At 37.9% G+C, this 17,999-nt stretch overlaps 2 protein-coding genes across 7 annotated transcripts in view; both read left to right on the plus strand.

Annotated features, from left to right (window-relative positions):
• The window catches only part of ATR (ATR serine/threonine kinase), a 36,213-nt gene extending 26,913 nt beyond the window's left edge, over positions 1 to 9,300 (plus strand). For both annotated transcript variants that reach the window (XM_042820901.1, XM_042820902.1), the window contains exons 36-47: positions 316 to 458; positions 837 to 934; positions 1,826 to 2,058; positions 2,787 to 2,921; positions 3,416 to 3,616; positions 3,931 to 4,074; positions 4,452 to 4,602; positions 5,360 to 5,516; positions 5,648 to 5,801; positions 6,299 to 6,450; positions 6,885 to 6,990; positions 8,730 to 9,300. In XM_042820901.1, coding sequence (XP_042676835.1) covers positions 316 to 458; positions 837 to 934; positions 1,826 to 2,058; positions 2,787 to 2,921; positions 3,416 to 3,616; positions 3,931 to 4,074; positions 4,452 to 4,602; positions 5,360 to 5,516; positions 5,648 to 5,801; positions 6,299 to 6,450; positions 6,885 to 6,990; positions 8,730 to 8,903 — 1,848 coding nt within the window. In that variant the 3' untranslated portion in view covers positions 8,904 to 9,300. The remainder of the gene's footprint in view (positions 1 to 315; positions 459 to 836; positions 935 to 1,825; positions 2,059 to 2,786; positions 2,922 to 3,415; positions 3,617 to 3,930; positions 4,075 to 4,451; positions 4,603 to 5,359; positions 5,517 to 5,647; positions 5,802 to 6,298; positions 6,451 to 6,884; positions 6,991 to 8,729) is intronic.
• Positions 9,301 to 9,934: 634 nt separating this feature from the next.
• The window catches only part of XRN1 (5'-3' exoribonuclease 1), a 40,376-nt gene continuing 32,311 nt past the window's right edge, over positions 9,935 to 17,999 (plus strand). For all 5 annotated transcript variants that reach the window (XR_006169156.1, XR_006169157.1, XR_006169158.1 and 2 more), the window contains exons 1-9: positions 9,935 to 10,045; positions 12,307 to 12,539; positions 13,632 to 13,729; positions 14,075 to 14,184; positions 14,267 to 14,377; positions 14,575 to 14,657; positions 16,479 to 16,566; positions 16,670 to 16,838; positions 17,737 to 17,804. Coding sequence is in view for 2 of the 5 variants with exons in the window: in XM_042820679.1 (XP_042676613.1) it covers positions 9,971 to 10,045; positions 12,307 to 12,539; positions 13,632 to 13,729; positions 14,075 to 14,184; positions 14,267 to 14,377; positions 14,575 to 14,657; positions 16,479 to 16,566; positions 16,670 to 16,838; positions 17,737 to 17,804 (1,035 nt within the window). In the remaining 3 variants the exon portion in view is untranslated. The remainder of the gene's footprint in view (positions 10,046 to 12,306; positions 12,540 to 13,631; positions 13,730 to 14,074; positions 14,185 to 14,266; positions 14,378 to 14,574; positions 14,658 to 16,478; positions 16,567 to 16,669; positions 16,839 to 17,736; positions 17,805 to 17,999) is intronic.

Here is a 17,999-nt window from a genome sequence, read left to right on the forward strand (position 1 = left end):
AAAAAAAAAAAAAAAAAAAAAAAAAAAAAAAAAAAAAAACACCACAGTATTTCATTGATCAGGAATTTGATATTTATTTTTTTTTATATATTTTAGTTGAGAAATCTTAAATCATTGTGGTTTATATTACTTTGCTGTCTCTTAGTCCAAAAAGTGCTTTAAGAATAGATTTCTAGTTTGCATAGGCATTGGTCCCAATTCTGGATTCACAATTAAAGTTACCTGCACAGTTACTACTTTTCTTCACATACTTCGCACAACAGTAACTATACAATAATTTTGTTTCTCTGACAATGTAACTCTTCTTTGTTACAGGATGTTACACTATTGTTGCCAGAATGGGAAGATGGACATTTTTATCTTGCTAAATACTATGATAAATTAATGCCAATGGTAACTGACAATAAGATGGAAAAGCAAGGAGATCTGATTAGATACATAGTTCATCATTTTGGAAGGTTAGACAACAGAAAGATGATGATTACATATTTTGGGTATACGTTCTTGCAGCAGCTCAGACTGACTCCTGATTTTACACAGCAGTGAAAGAAAACACTACATACTTGATTTAATGAACAATTTATTTTATTTCTGCCTTCTTAAGCAATTGTTGTCTTAATACGTAGGATAGTAAGTTAAATATTTCATCTGCAGTTTTGATTAAAGTAAAACATAACCCATATGTATTAGTAAGCCTTTAGTTGTTGCAGATGCATTAACACGCTTAACAAAAAATTTGTACTCCAGAATGGAATGCATAGCAACTAAGGATATTATATTTGTATTGCTTCTAGTATTTATTGTTAACATATTGTGACTTCAGCATGTAATTGCAGGTCTCTACAGTATGGAAACCAATTTATTTATCAGTCAATGCCAAGAATGCTATCTTTATGGCTGGATTTTGGAGCAAAAGCATACGAGTGTGATAAAGGTAAGACTTTCAACGTTGTATTTCCTGTGTCATGCTTTTATATATATGATCAAAAGAGCAGGAAAGTGTATTTCTGCTGGGCCAGCTGTCAGAAAATCGCATCTTTTATACATACAGGCAGTTTGATGACTGCCTCTTTCACATCAGCAATAGACGTTGTTTCTCAAAATGTTAATTCAAGCTAAACTGAACTATCTGCTAACTAAATGTATAGCTTTTGTAGATTCATTTGCATGTAATGAAGGTGAAAGTCTTTCAAAAAGTTATTGTTACCAAAAGCATGTCAAGCACTAAGCAATCCAACAGATTCGTTAGTAATTTAGTTTCAAGACTACTTGCCCATACATTTCTTTACAGTGTTTTATTGTGTCTTTAAGGTTTTCAATGCATTTTTTAAATGGAATATTTTTAAACAGTAGTTAATATTTTGTGTTGCTTTTACAATTCCAAAAATCTTCCTTCTGCTGTTTAAGATAGTCTTCTCTGCAAAAATGTGTTTAGAAATATTTCAAAGATAAATGCAAAATAGAGGGAATTCTTATACTCATGTTTGAACTTCTTATATTCTTTTGAGGTGTGGTTTTGTTTTATTTTAAGGGTGGAGAGCTTTTCTAGTATTGTTAATGTTTCTGTTGTCTGTGCTTATTTTGTTTCCATCTACGCCTCCTGTTAGGCTGATTAATGAAACGGTGTATATGTTATGTTACTGTCTGATCTGTTAAAAATAACCTTATGGTAGGCCAGGTTTTTTCAGTAGGTTTTTTCTTTTTTTTTTTTTTTTTTTCTCCTCGTGAAAATTACTAATAAAATGTGTTTCTGTATGCTTGACTTAAATGACTTGATATTTCAGGTGACAAAAGTGATGAAATCTTACTATCTTGTGTTTTTCAGCAAGTCGTTCGGAACGCGTTCAAATGAAAAATGATTTGGCTAAAATAAATAAAGTGATTACAGAGCACACAAATCAGCTAGCACCTTATCAGTTTCTGACAGCTTTTTCTCAGCTGATCTCCCGAATCTGCCATTCTCATGATGAAGTCTTTGCTGTTCTGATGGTGATTGTTGCTAAGGTGTTTTTAGCCTACCCACAGCAAGCAATGTGGATGATGACTGCTGTGTCTAAGGTGCCCTGATGAGTAAAGCTACGATTTTATTAACTCTTCAAAATTTAGATCAAATTGAGTGTTTTAACTGCTGCAGTGTGGCTTCATGGAACAGGTCATCATGCTGTCATAGCACCAGGTTTTATTACAGTCTAAAGTTCAGAAATTTCAGATTAAATCTAGCCAGGAAGAATTGCTGACTTACATCCTGAATTGGGTGATTTATTCTGGAAGTAAATTTGAATAACAAAAAGCTGGTGAATTGGGTGGTTATGGAAAACAGATTTTGTTGTTTTTAAATTGAAATAGTGCTTCTAGTTTTATAATCAAATATTCACCCCTCTGTCTTGATTAAAAATGAAGTAAATATATTGCTTTATTTCTAAAATGTGCCTGGCAATAGAGTAATTTAAAAGCAATTTAGAAGGCATGGAGCATTCTGTTTCTGTTAGGCTAGTTAAATAATATTCAGGGTATGCTCATGTTCTTGAATAATTTAGTCTTTTTGTTGCGAGTCTCCAGGGAATGGTTTGAAAAGAGAATTTGAGTGTGCGTGCACACATAGAGTATTTTACTTGAGTATTTGCAAGTTCAGGCACGAGATTTCTGATAGAGAACTTCCTCTTGAAGGTTTTCAGTATGACAAGCAGTGAGTAGAGGAAATACTACTGTTACTACTAGAATTTTTGTTCCTTTAGGGATCTTTTTAATTGGTTGTTTCATAAATTTTAATTTCACTCTTTTTTCAGTCTTCATACCCTATGCGTGTCAATAGATGCAAGGAAATACTAAATAAAGCTATCAACATGAAGGAGTCCTTAGGAAAATTTATTGGAGATGCAACACGCCTTACGGATAAACTGTTAGAACTCTGCAACAAACCGGTACTAAAAATAAATTAATGCATCTACTAGAATTATTCACAAGTGTTTCACAACAGTTTCTTCTGATAGCTCACATTAACCAGTGCATCACATTACAGTAATTTCTGTTACGTTGCAGCCACTTGTAAAAGATTTGGGGAATTTTTCTTAATAAAAATATGTTAGTAGTAGAAAGCAGTTCGAAATGAACATCCTTTAAGTACATAGCAATGCATTTCTGGATGTTTTACTATAAATATAAGCTGGCTCTGTTGTGATAAACGTATGAACTTAATAATAAAGGTAAAATTACATAAACAATTTCATTATTACATATTTATGGTCAGAGTGAGAAAGATATGCTGTAAGGGCCAGATACATTTATTTTGGACCACATCCATTTAATTTGGAATGAAATTTGTAATTTTTCAGATTATCAAAAACTATCAGTTGGTGTAAAATTGCAGTTATACTCAATATGTTTATTTTTAACTTTTAAACAATTTTTTTTTCAGGTTGATGGAAACAGCTCGGCATTAAGCATGAATATTCATTTCAGAACACTTAAGAGATTGGTAGAAGAGCACACATTCAGTCAAATTCTCATTCCATTACAATCTGTAATGATTCCAACTCTTCCTTCAATTCCTGGTACACATGCTAACCACGACCCTTTTCCTGGATGCTGGGCCTACATTGCAGGCTTTGATGATACGGTAAGCCTCTGTTTTGGCGCCTAACTTTAAATTTCATGTTAAATAAATATACTTTCAGTTTATCTTCTTATTTTGCTAGGAATGGAGGAATGAGTGGGAAACTTCATAATTACCTTCATAGAAAAATGAGTAGTTTCTGTCATAGTAATGTGAGAAGGATATAGCCTCCTAGTATTTAGATGAGGTTTTGGTCTGAGATGTTGTAGCACCATGGAAGTGCTAATATGAGAGGTTAAAGTGGTCTATTAAAAGTAGATGTTTTATTTTGTATGATCTGATATGAGGTTAATAAAAAAAATCCCTCTCTTCCTCAGGTAGAAATTCTTGCTTCCCTTCAAAAGCCAAAGAAGATCACTTTAAAAGGTTCAGATGGGAAATCTTATATTATGATGTGTAAGCCTAAAGACGATCTAAGAAAGGACTGTCGGCTCATGGAATTCAACTCCCTTATTAATAAGGTTTGAATTAAATATTCAGGTTCATTATGCATAAAATTCTGAACTATCAAACAATAACAGCAAAAAAAAAAGGGGAGTTGGGGAGGAGGGGAGGAGGGAAGAACTTTGTTCCTAATCTTGAGATAAAGCTCCCAGGAGGAAGAAGCAAACCCTTGCAAAATATTTCTTCAATCGCAACTGATAATGCATGATTTGTTACACAGTTGTGAAAACAACTGTATTTGCTCTACTGCAGATATTAAACTTAGAATTTTATATTATGGATTGTGACTGGAAAACAAATGTGAACAGGATAGTTAATTTTCAATATACATTTCCATCCTGTTATTTATTATTCTCATTTTTTTCTTTTCATCTTTTTTGTTTTTTGCCAACAGTGCTTAAGAAAAGATGCAGAGTCACGTCGGCGAGAACTCCATATACGAACCTATGCAGTTATTCCATTGAATGATGAATGTGGCATAATTGAATGGGTGAACAATACTGCTGGTTTAAGAAACATCCTAATAAAACTTTATAAGGAGAAGGGTAATAAATAAATAAATAAAATATATATACTGTACAACTTTCGATTGAGGGGAGGAGAGAGGAGAGAAGAGAAAAAGAGAAGGATGTTTAAGTTTGGATGTGATCCTGGGCTACCTGCTCTAGGTGGCCCCATTTGAGCATAGTGGTTGGACAGGATGACCTCCATATTTCCCTTCAAACCTGAGCCATTCTTTGATTCTCATGTGTTGTGTTTTGTTTAAGGACTTTTGCCTTTATTAGTAAACAAGATAAACAGCAAGGAATCAGACTAGATTCAGTCACTGTAGTTCTATCTGCAATATATTATTATTTGTGTGCGTAGCATGTTTTTACTCTTAAGTGGAAGGTAACTGGCACCTGCCATGAACAATTTCCTTATCAATTATCTGTTAACATAATCATCTTAATATATTCCCATACTGTTGGCACTTCTGCTGAAACAATTGGCATAATTGTATAAGAGAACAGATGCAGCATGGAATAATAGAAGATTGTGGAGTTCTACTTCAAATTTGATCAGTTGTTTCTTATTTCTAGTACATTTATGTGATATGTTGTACCTCATCTACTGTTTCAGTTAGCATTATTAGTTTTTATTTGCTCTCTAGCACCCCACCAGCTGCATGTTATGTAGGTTATTTTTCATTTATTCATTTCATTTAAACGTTTATCATATCTAAAATATCGTACTGTAATTGCATGTATAATGCTTTATTTGGAGGGATTTCTCTTGTCTAATTGAGGAGGTCTCTTACAGGTATCTATATGACTGGAAAGGAACTACGTCAGCATATGCTTCCAAAGTCAGCACCTTTGCCTGAAAAGCTGAAAATGTTCAAAGAAGTCCTTCTGCCTCGTCATCCTCCTGTTTTTCATGAATGGTTTCTTAGAACATTTCCTGATCCTACTTCATGGTGAGTGACTGGGATTGGGCTAGCTCAAGAACATCTGCTTGTCTATTTCATTAAAAATTAATGATGCTATTGAATGAAGACATAATCAGGGAGGTGATTTTGTCTAATATATCTGATTCTTATTTGCACAGGTATAACAGCAGATCTGCCTACTGCCGTTCTGTTGCAGTCATGTCAATGGTAGGTTACATACTTGGTCTAGGAGACCGTCATGGTGAAAACATCCTGTTTGATTCTTTGACTGGTGAATGTGTGCATGTAGATTTCAACTGCCTTTTCAATAAGGTGAGAAATGGCATCTTGCTGAACTTGCTTTATATTTTACTTGCGTGTAATTTTGTAAACATCTACAATTGTTGTTTTTTTTTTTAATATATTTGTTGTGTTGTGTCTTGCGTTTTGTTTCTCATTTATGCACAATAATATGTGACACGTAAAGAATATTTGCACTGCATTAATGGAAGCCAACTGTTTGGTTATGCCAGTATCAGATGAAATAGCCCCAAATTTTTTGTTTGTATTTTGTGACTCTCCACCACCACTTTCCAACCAAAGATGCAATTATCACATGCAGAGTCTTGTTGCTGTGAAGGGTTTCTTTGTGTTCCTAATGTTCAGCACAAAAAAATCCTAGGGTTCAGTAAAAAAAAGAAAAATTACAATCAGAGTGGGATTTGGAGTTTTGATGTTTCTGCTAAAAACAAAACAAAACAAAAAAACCAACAAGCTTTTGGTTCAGAACATCATGCATATATAGCATACCCTTTTGTATCAATTAAAAGGGAGAAACTTTTGAAGTTCCGGAAATCGTTCCTTTTCGTCTCACCCACAACATGGTTAATGGAATGGGTCCAATGGGAACAGAAGGTCTCTTCCGAAGAGCTTGTGAAGTCACAATGAGGCTTATGCGTGATCAAAGGGAGCCTTTAATGAGGTACAGCAACTGTTTGTGCTAAAGCTCTGAAAAAACTCTCCCTAGTCTAAACAGAGTAGTTCCTTAGAACACTTCCTGATCCTACTTCATGGTGGGTGCCTGGGATTGTGCTAGCTATAGTAGTATGCCAGTTCCAGCATGTCTGTCATGCACCTCAGTCTTGCTATGGCATGCAGCTAAATATAAACCTATAGAAATACTCAGCACAAACTTTAGACTCGGTGGTTTGTTACTACAAGTAGATAATTCTTATATATTCAAAATTTATTCATATTACAGATGTTCTTTAACTTACCATGTAGCCTTTGTGGTTCTTCCTGGCTTCAGTGTATATTTACATTTGACTCTAAGCAATCAGTGTTCTAATATCTGGCATAAGTACTGCTCTTGTCCAGTGATTTCAAACCTTTTTTATTTTTTGTTTATTTCTTTAGTGTCTTAAAGACTTTTCTTCATGATCCTCTTGTGGAGTGGAGTAAGCCTGTTAAAGGGAATACAAAAGCACAGGTGAATGAAACTGGAGAAGTTGTCAATGAAAAGGTTAGTTGAAAACAAACACAGCATAAATATTCAAATGTTACTTGTCCATTACAGTTGCAATTTGTATTATTTTCTAATTGGAAGCTTAACTTTCCTTTTATTCATTTTCCTTCATTTTAAAATTACTTTTTTTTTTTTTCTGATAAGTCTATATTCCCTTTTGTTTTTATTGGTGAAGAATGTAATTTGTGTACTAAAGAACCAAGCAAAATAAAATTTATAACTTTGTCATGAGTTGTTGTGATGATCAATAATCAATAATGATCAATAAATGATCAATAATACCAACAGAAAGCACAGGATAGTCAAGGCTCTTGCCTTTCTGTATTCTAAGACGTGTGTGCTCCAGAAATAAGTGATGATAATACCTGAAAAGCATTCCACGTGTCCTTTCCAGGGATTTTTCGTGCTTTCTATAAGTACCTCAGAAATATGTGCCTTGTTACATGTCAAGGAATACTTTATAAAAAATTAGGATTTAATATTTAGTGTTTCTTTTGTAGGTGCTGATAAATATTGTACTCTTTATCCAAAATAGAGCTTTCACAAGCTGTAGTTTAAATTTTTTCCTTCTGTAAAAACCTGTTTGATTTTTTTTTTTTTTTGCTTTATAAGGAATATTTGGTGAAAAAGGCTGATCATATAATAGCAGACGAAACTTAAGAAGCACTGATAAACAGAGCAACTAAGATAAGAACAAACTAAGGAGGTCACTCTGAATTTATTTCTATGTATTTCTATGGAAACTACAAAGAGCACAGTAACACTGTTGTATAGAGCAAATTCTCAGTTACAAACCACTATTTTTCAACATTGTCACCGCTGTTAGCAGTGAACAAGAGCCTACATGCCTCACTTGTAACTACCTGCATTCGCAGAGTTGCTGCTGATGAAAGCAGCACCTCACTGTGCTCACATCCACTGTTCGGTCTCTGTCAGAGTGCACCTCTGCTGCCATTTGTCACAGGGCAGCAAAATGTAACAGGATATTGGGAAGGTTCAAATTCTACTGCTGTAGGCCCAACATCACCTCTGAAGTCATGGGCTGACATAACACAATAGAAGACATGACTTTCAGAGCAGTCCTCATACCATACTGAAGCTGCATTCCAGCAAAAAGCTTAACTGAGTTATTTGAGCGCAGAAACTCTCCTTGTCTTGGTATAGTTGCTGATGAGGCAGTTTCTACATAGCTTTTCATTTTGTTGCAGGACCACCCACATAGCTACATAGGATAACAGTCTCTTTGGATAGGTGCCAGTGTTATGCTTGATCTTTAAAAGACACTGTGAGTTTAATTGCTATGAACTGGCTACTCTAAGAGGGCCTCAGAACAGCTTACTTTGAGTTGTTCATTTTCAGTTCCTAGTAATTTTGGCCTAAATTTTCTACTCATCTCCTTTAATGTTATTCAGAATTAATAAATAAATCAATCAATAAAAACGCTAGGAGAGCTTACATTTATTTGTAAGTAGTTTTGTGAAATAAAACATTCTAACATTTCCCAATACTCTTGTATAGCTTTTCCAGTTTGTTCTGTTAAATTTTATCTGTAGAATTTAAGGCAAGAACTGTAACTTGACCGGTCTGTTCATTTTAAGTGATAATTCTTTCATTGGTACAGACATTTGGTTTTGTATTAAATTAACATGCTGGTTGCAAATATTGTAAGACTTTTTTAAGATGTGGAAGTCCATGAACAATAGCAATACTCATTTTTCTTCCTTCTTTTTTTCTAGGCCAAAACCCATGTCCTTGATATAGAACAAAGGCTACAAGGTGTTATTAAGACTAGAAACAGGATAAAAGGATTACCCTTATCTATTGAAGGGCATGTTCATTACCTCATTCAAGAAGCAAGTGATGACAATCTGCTCTGCCAAATGTATATGGGCTGGGCTCCATATATGTAAAACTTGTTCGCTTCAGAGAAATACTATTCACAATTGGTGAAGCAAGCTATGATATTGTTAAGAAGGTATTAATCGGTGTCAACTGGTTACTGGTATTTTCTGATTGTAAACATTGATCCTGTCTTTTGATCTATCTGAAATCTGTGTAGAATACACACTTGCAAATATGAATGCACTTACGCATTCTTTACATATGCAGGGCAGTACATATTAAAAGCTAAGTAGACTATACAAGGCTCTGCAACTTTCTTAGGCACATACCTACTCTGAGTATATTCTTGGTATTGAAAAGATGCATGGTAACTTCAAAAATACTGTATATTTTTGTAAAGATTTTCTCATTCCATTTGGCTGTGGATTAGAAAAGTTGACATTAAATATCATACTGACAACAGTGTGAAGTGGTGCTTTCAGCTTCTTCTGTGTATAGTGCAGAAAGCTGTTTGTTTTTTTTTTTTCATAAGTAGAACTTGAGTACTGATTTATTTAAATTTTATCCCATATTGCCTAATATCTGAAAAGAGTGGCCCTGTGTCTTTTTTTTCTTCTCTCTTAAAAAAAGAAAAGAAAAAGAGCAGCATTTGAGATCTTAAGGCTTCTCATGAGTAAATTAGGGGAACATTACGGTGTTCTACGATCGTTTCGTTAGCCTTTACTTGGCACAAAGTGGGGAGCTGAGGACAGCAGCCTTGAGCCTGCGACAGCAGTGCTGAGGCAGGACGGTAGCGCCTGTTCCAACAACACGTATTCAGGCTCCCAGAGCCGTGGACGCCTCCGGAACAGTCCTAAAGAGGGCGGCAATAGTAAGTGCTTTGCTTTCAGCCGGCCTCGCGGGGGCGGGACGCCAAGGGCCCGCTGCGCCTCGTTAGCGATACAGTGAGCTGCGGGCGGGTTGCGCCGGGTGCCCGGCGGGGGGCGCTGCAGCGCCCTCCGCTCCGCCCGCCGCTCTCGCTGGTCGGCGCGGGGTGCTCTATGGTGCGGGCGGCTGTCAGCGCCGTGCGCCGGAAGGAGGGCGGAGCGGGGCCCGAGCTTGTTTGGGTCCGACGGGGCGGCGGGGAGAGGCGGCCATGGGGGTCCCGAAGTTCTACCGGTGGATCTCGGAGCGGTACCCCTGCCTCAGCCAGGTGCTGAAGGAGCATCAGGTGAGCCGGGAGCGGGGCTTCACCGCCCGCCCGGGGCCCGCCGCCGAGGGGAACCCGGGGGGGGCGAGGGCCGGAGCCGGCCGGGCGGGCGCGGGGCGGGCGGCACCGTCTGCAGCCCGGCAGAGCGAGGAGGGCGGGCGGCGCTTCGGCGCCCCCTGAAAGTCGGGTGCCCGCTCCCCCGGCTGTGGGAGGACCGGAGCCCGCGACCGGAGGCGGTGGCACGGTGCCCGTGCTCGTCCCGCTGTGGCGGCACGGCGGTCGGAGCAGCCCGCCGCCTCGGCCTTTGTTGCTGAAGGGAACGCCGTTAGCGGCAGCGCCGAAAGCCGGGCGGGCAGGCAGACCCTTCTGAGAGAAACCGCTTTCGTACCCGCTGCTCTCAGGCTCTCGGTTTCCCTGGTGCTGCCGTGTTAAGGTATGTACGGCTCCAGAGTGGGCGCTTGGCCCTGCCCTGAAGGACCGCAGCTGCTCCGGGCTCCGCGTTTGCGGTGGTACGGCCGGGAATCGCACGGCGGAGCAGCGGTGGCTCTCGGCGTGAGGAGAGCCGTGCGGGCTGGGCGCCGGCTGCGGGCTGCGATCCTGCGGCTCGCGCCTCGGAAGAGAAACAGAAAGTGCGGCTCGGGACGGCCGCTGTGCTGCTCTTTCTGAAGTCTGTGTGGTGTTACTTCCTTGTGTGTGGTGTACCTGCTGGTTATGGGGAGGGGAAGTGTCTGGGCTACTGCTTGTGACCTAGAACGTTAAAATATACCCGCATTCTTCCTTTTCTTCCCAGACCGCTTGAATATACAACCTGACACGTGCTAGCAGCCAGATAAGGATTTTAAGTTGTTTCACATATACTCGTGTGCTTTGTGTAAAGGAGAAGCCTGTCTTTTTCCAGTGTAGAAGCCCTGTGCTTTGGTGTGAGGTAGCAGCACGGTAGCAGCATGGCAGCAGAACACAGCCCCTCTGGCTGATAGCAGTTTACTCAGCTTTTCCAGGGCTTGGGAAGTTTGTTTTCAGCTATTTCCTGCTGTGGCCAAGTGTGGTGGCACTTTGTGCCTGCGTACACCTGGTGTCCTGTTTATTACAGATTATAAACAGGGTGTTGAATAAACTGTGCTATCATCATCGCGTGTCTGCATATGTAAGAATTCATCATGTTAACAGAAACCCTGAAATATCCAAATCTGACTCCCCTTGAGTTCTTTTTGTAGAAGTGCCATGCTATCTGGTACTGAAGCACCAGGAAACATTATTGAATGTCTGAGACCGTATGCTTTATCACTTAATCTGGCAAGCGTTTCTGTTCTGAAGTACTGACCTTTGGTCTGTGTTCTAAGATTTGGAAAAGAGAGTTTATGTGCAGTTTAACATCTTTTGATTGGGTTCAGAAGAACTCTAGAGAAGATGGGGGACAGAATCAGGAGTGGACTGCAATAAATGCTTGGGGTTTCAATACTGAAACGTTTATTTCTGCTGACTGGAGTTTGTGTCAGCTCCATGAGCTTGTTAATGACTGAACTGGTCCTTCTTTTTTTGGCAAAATAAGAACAAAATAAAATGTGTGGTGGTTATGGAAATTCACTATCACAACACTAAGAAAGTTGGTAAGTGCTAACAGCAGTTTGCTTGATGCTAGGTTGGTCCTTTTTGAACCTTCAAAAGCAATATGAGAAGTAGGGTGGTGTTCACTTTGCTTTATAAAAATAGTAAAGAGCTGTGTTTCCTCCTAAGTGAAAGATGGTTGCTGTGTGACTTTCTGTCAGTCACATACCTTAGTCAGGCTCCGTGCAGCCTGGATAGACTGGTTAGGCTGGCACAGTGGTCCCTGGTATTCCTCTATGTGGAATGCCCCACTGCTCATTTTCTAAGTGTTTTCTTCAGTGGCCTTGACCAAGAGGGATGGAGGAAAGCTTTCTGATCTGGGATGGGTTTTTTTCCATTTTGTTTTCTTTTGCCCAGTGTGGGCCACCTGTGTAAGTGACATCATTTTTCTTCTCTATGCTATTAAAGAAAAAGCTGCTCATAATAACAATAAAAGGCAATTTTCATGTAATATATGTCTTTTTTTTTTTTTTTTTAAGCCATAATAAAACTATGCTGGTTAGGTAGTTTCTTTTTCATGCGTATATGTGTAGCTGGTACTGAACGCTGGTGTTCAGTAGATTCCAGTGAAATCTTCTGCCTTCGTTCATTTGCAGACTTTATCTTAGCCATACCTTTCTGTAGTGATTGCTGTACTTCATCCATCACCAAATGAGTACTAACTGTGGCTTTTTTAGATTCCAGAATTTGACAATTTATACTTGGACATGAATGGCATTATACACCAGTGTTCACATCCAAATGATGATGATGTTCACTTCAGAATCTCAGAAGATAAGATTTTTGCTGACATTTTTCACTACTTAGAAGTACTGTTTCGCATTATTAAGCCAAGGAAGGTTTTCTTCATGGCAGTTGATGGTGTAGCCCCAAGAGCAAAAATGAATCAGCAACGTGGCAGACGGTTTAGGTGAGAATATTTACTCCTGCTCTGTCTTTAGGATAATAATTATTTATTTAAAATACTTAAAAAATATGTTATACAAAATAAAATATATTGTAAGTAGGCCTTTGACACTGGCTTTAACTTTTAGGTAAATGAAGGTAGCTGCTGCTAAGATGTTAACAGTTAAAGTTAGGATTCCAAAGAAGTTAGATTTGCTCATTACTCAGATGCTTCTCTGCACATGTGGAGCTTGCTTGGAGAAGGGTAGGGATTAGTTTCATAATAAATTTTCAGTGAAATAAATGCAATACAGCTCTTGAGGGTATTTCCTATGGCTTAGGAATGTGTAAGATTCTTTGCTATGTGCTATGTCCCTAGATAGGCCTTTTTGGTAATTATAGCAGGATCTTCTGTAACAATAATAGACAAGGATAAGTTTGGGAACTAATGAAACTCTAGTTTCCACTGAAACTTGTTAGCAAGTAACTCAAATATACAGCTGCAGGTGGGTTTTACAGCATTACCAAGTTTGTATTCAATAATCTGGGAGACTTAGAAGCTGTTTGGAGAGCTTCTAAGCACTGCTGTGAGGAAGGAGATCTGGTGGTGAGACAGTACAGGGATGCTAAGTGAAATGAGACAGAAAAAAATAAAGGGAAAGGACAGTAGAAAAAAAAAAAAAGTATTTTGTTGTCAAGTCAGGCTTGGTTTCTCCATTAGTGGTTCTAAGGTTTGTTCACAGCTCCTATCTGCAGCCCTGTACTCCAGACTTGCTGCTTTGCTCAGCTACAAGTTAGATGCTCTTCGTTGTTTTGGAATAGCATTCCCAAAACATTTAAATCCCAATAGTTTCTATTGTCTCGGTGTTAATTTCTTTTTCTTATGATGAGCCACTCAGTTATTTCTTGATAACTGAAATATTAACTGTATCTGAATAATGGCAGATCATGATCATTACTGGAGAAAAAGCTATTTTTAACAAGTCTTTCTGTTATCAGATTCAAGTTTGAGATCTGTGCAGGAGTTAAATTTCTCTCAGCTATGTGTTTTGTCACAAGAACATTACAGTAAGATATTTCCTTCTCTACCCCTTCTTTCCAACCCATTTTGTTTTAGATCAGCAAAAGAGGCAGAGGACAAAATAAAAAAGGCATTAGAAAAGGGAGAAATTCTTCCTACAGAAGCCAGGTTTGACTCCAACTGTATTACACCGGGTAAGATAATTTGCTAGTTATTTTAAATTAAATGGTTAATTTATTATTTTTCTTAATCTATATTTTGGAACTGTTTTCCTATCTATAGGTGGGGTTTTTTGTTGTTTATTTGTTTTTAATTTGGGGCAGTTTGGGTAACTTATAAGATTTTTGGACTACTGTCTCATTTTAGAAAAGTGTTTAAGGTGTTATGGGAAAAATGCAACTTACTGAAAAAAAATTCTACCCCTGTTCTGTTGCAGAATATTCTTTTTGTTTTCCTTCTCATCAATAGTTCATACATGCAAATGTGGTTTTCAGTGACCGGTGAAAAGCTTCATGTTTAACTTAAGTTTCTGCTTTCAGGAACGGAATTCATGGCCAGACTGCATGAACATCTTAAATATTTCGTCAATATGAAAATTTCCACAGACAAATCCTGGCAGGGAATAACAGTCTACTTATCAGGCCATGAGGTTACTGCTTTTTTATTCAAGTTTTATTGGGAAGAAAAGAAGTTATTTTATGGAAAAATACGATTGTTATTTTTTCTTGCAGACACCAGGTGAAGGAGAGCATAAAATTATGGAATTCATCAGATCAGAAAAAGCAAAGCCTCATCATGATCCGAACACAAGGCACTGTCTCTATGGCTTAGATGCTGACTTGGTACGTGCAATTAAAACAGCAGGGGGTTTCTAATCGTGTCCTCTTTGTCTCGTAAGTGTGCAGCATTCTAAAATGCTGTTCAACAAGTGTGTAACTTTATCTTCCTGCAAAATTTTGCGTTTGTAATAAAACAGGAAAATCTTGTGTAAAAGTTTTTAAAAATGAAGTAAGACTTGTCTAATATCTCTTTGCAATAGATAATGCTGGGATTAACAACTCATGAGGCACACTTTGCGCTCTTAAGAGAAGAAGTCAGATTTGGTGGTAAAAAATCTCAAAGGTGAACTGTTTTTAACTTTACTCTTAATTTATATGACGAAATGAAATCCAAGAGATAGTGCATAACTAGAGCAGTTCCTTGATAATTGTGTATTAAATTAATGAAGTCTTAGCAATTTTATTAGAATATATGTGAATTTAGAGAAGTCCAATTGTTGTGATTAAATTTGTTTCCATGGGCAAATGGATGCTGTTGGAGCAGCTGGTGAAAAAATCCTTAGGCCTGTGGTGTGTTGTGTGTTTTACTCCGTATTCTGAATTGGGCAGCTCGGGCTGTATGGTATTGTTGCTGGATGTCTTACAAGTGCTTTTAAAAGGCTCTGTATCTCTTAGGTTTTGTGAGGTAAGTGCCTGGAATAATTGCTGAAATCGACTTGTTTGAAGTAGCTGATCGTTTGCTCTTACTCTGGATTTTGCCGTTTGAACTAACTTGTGTGCTGTCAGCAGATAGAACCAGGTGTTTTGTTCCAGAATTGTGCCTGGACATGGACTTATTTTGAAGTAATAGAAAAGATGTGTTTCTGTGGGTAGGTTCTTTCTGTGATGAACCTTAGGAAGGTATTTGATGGGTGAAGGGGTAGGTGGGAAAGCCGGAAATATTCTTTGTTACAGAAAGCCTTTTGAGTAACACACATTGAAGTCATATGGTTGTTTAGATTTATGCATTAGCAACAATGGTGCTTGTATGTTGTTATTACCAAGGTCAGTGTGATAAACATCAGAAGTATTTGCTTCATAGTCTTCTATAGTCTCTTCACTGATACTGGTCAAGTCTGCCTTGTTCTGCTGATGGTGTTGGCATGTAATACTGCGGTGTTTTAAAAGACTTCAAGTTCTTATTAAAGAAAAATGGTCTCTCCTCCTGTTTTTAATAAAAGAACATGAAGTGTGACAGCCTTTTGATGGACTAGGGAAATGAAATGAAATGGCAGGATTTCCCAGGTGGCATTTTTTCCTCAGGTGTTTCCTCTAAGTTTAGCCTTTCTGCAATGCCTGGGCAGTATCATTCATTACAGAAATTCACTTCTGGAAATTATGGGAATTGCCTTCTTTTGATACAATTTTTTTTTTAGGAAATATTAAAAATAGATACAAATTGATTTCTAACAGTAGTTTCTTGGGAGCAATTCTTTGCTTCACAATAAAGTGACATATATGAGAGGTGGAATAGTCTTAGAGCAGTGACTTGGATCTGCCAAAAGTCTTACTTGCAGATTTGAAAATTACATATATTAATTTTGGCCTACCTTTGGCTTAAATGTTAACTAGTTTTCATGAAGAAGAAGAGAGTTGACAAATTTATGCCATAGATAAGAAGTAGACTTATCTTTTGTGTGTGTGTGTGTGTGTGTGTGTGTGTGTACAGTAGTACTGTGTTAAATCACTAACAGATAATGCATTTGGAGCATATTTTCTAGTTGAGTATATTTGTTAAAGTAGCGTTTCAAACGAGTATGTACAGAGCCCAGCCAGATTGGACATGGGTCTGTATTCTGTATATGCTCAGAATAGTACTATCATAAATGCCTTAGAAATAGGTTAGATTGCCCCTTTCTTTGGAGAGTGACTTGCTTATGAGACGCCAACGCAAGATGGAACTCCAAAAGGCTGCCCAGCTTTCTGTAAGCTAGCCATTTTCCATGTAGTGCCATCACACATGCTGTTAAGAAGATTCTACAGCACAATTTTGTAGTCAAAACAGATTCATCTTAAAATAGATGCAGTCTTTACTTTACTTGTTTTTAGACAACCTTGGATTTATTAAATATTCGTGTTGAAAGTGTGCTTATAAATAACTGACAATGTTTTGAATAACTTGCAGAGCGTGTGCACCAGAGGAAACCACATTTCATTTACTGCACTTGTCACTGATGAGAGAATATATTGATTACGAATTTTCACCAGTAAAAGTAAGTTCTAAAGGAGCTGTTATTGGAGGGGGGAGGGGGGGGGGGGAAGGATAAAGAATTTATGTGAAAACTTCATAATAAAAACATTACTTTTATCTTTTAGGACAAGATTTCCTTTGACTACGATATCGAAAAGATAATAGATGATTGGATCTTAATGGGTTTCCTTGTAGGCAATGATTTTATCCCTCATCTACCTCATTTACACATTAATCATGATGCACTGCCACTACTTTATAGAACATACATGGCTATCTTGCCAGAACTGGGAGGTAAGAAGTTTTTTAGTTTGTTTTTTTTTGGTGGGGGGGGGGGGGGGGGGGGCGGGGGGGGAAGGAGGTGTTGGTTAGTTTTTAAAAGCTGAACAGAGGGAGAACTGTAGAGCAGGCTAAGAGTATAAGATGAGATTAAACCAGGTAACTTGTAGATTAATAATAATAATAATGCAATAAGGTAACGTGTGATTACGCTCTTGGATTTGTCTAAAGAGAGTCCTTCAAGGACTGCAGAATCCTGCATGTAGACAGTATTATTATTTATTTGTTAAAACTCAGAGTTTTGAAAGGAATGTCATGGGAAGTAGGCACATTAACATTCTTCATTAATATGAGAGCTGTTGTGAAAGTAATGCCTCTTATTTCATTATGTAGGCCCCTGGCATCAGAAGTGAATGTTGGTGGCATGATAGTAGAGGTTGTATCTTCCTGCCAGTATTCCACTACATTAATTGCACCACTGACATTCATTGATGCTTGCTAAAGGCCCAGCAGTGGATGTGAGCACAGTGAGGCAGCGTTTCAGCAGTGACAACGTTGTGTCACCTCTGCTGGTGCAGACTTTGATAAGTGCAGCATGCGGACTCTTGTTCATAGCTGGCAAAAATGCTCAACTAATGGTGGTAACTGTGTTGAAAAATAGTGCTTTGTAGTTGAGAATTTGCTCTATCAGCTATTGTTATTATGCTCTTTGTATCTGTTGTAGTTGCCAAACAAATAAGTAGGAGATAGGAGTAACACATGTATTTATTGATTTATTTGGCAAAACTGGAATATTCAGCATTATTACCATTTTTTTAGACAGCCAGCAAGATTGTGTTTCGTTATCTGTGAGGCATTTAAGATATAATTTTCAATTTGTTAATTTACAAAACATATTTTATTTTCCTAATAGGTTACATAAATGAAAATGGGCATCTGAATTTAAAGCGCTTCGAGAAATATCTCACAAGATTGTCAGATGTAAGTATTCATGATTGTGCTTCATGGAATGATATTGGCTGTTACATATGAGCTCATTTGGTGTCCTAAAATACACCGTGTAGTTTTAATGAATTGCTGGGTAACTATTTTACAGGCAGTGCCATGAGGTGTTTGATATGGGATCCAACCAGTTGCTATCTGATCTTACCATATCTTAACAGGGAGAAAGCTTGA

Source organism: Centrocercus urophasianus, unplaced genomic scaffold, assembly GCF_019232065.1.
Source record: "Centrocercus urophasianus isolate 14NV4802_14NV808 unplaced genomic scaffold, USGS_Curo_1.0 seq_19, whole genome shotgun sequence".
Lineage (NCBI taxonomy): Eukaryota > Metazoa > Chordata > Aves > Galliformes > Phasianidae > Centrocercus > Centrocercus urophasianus.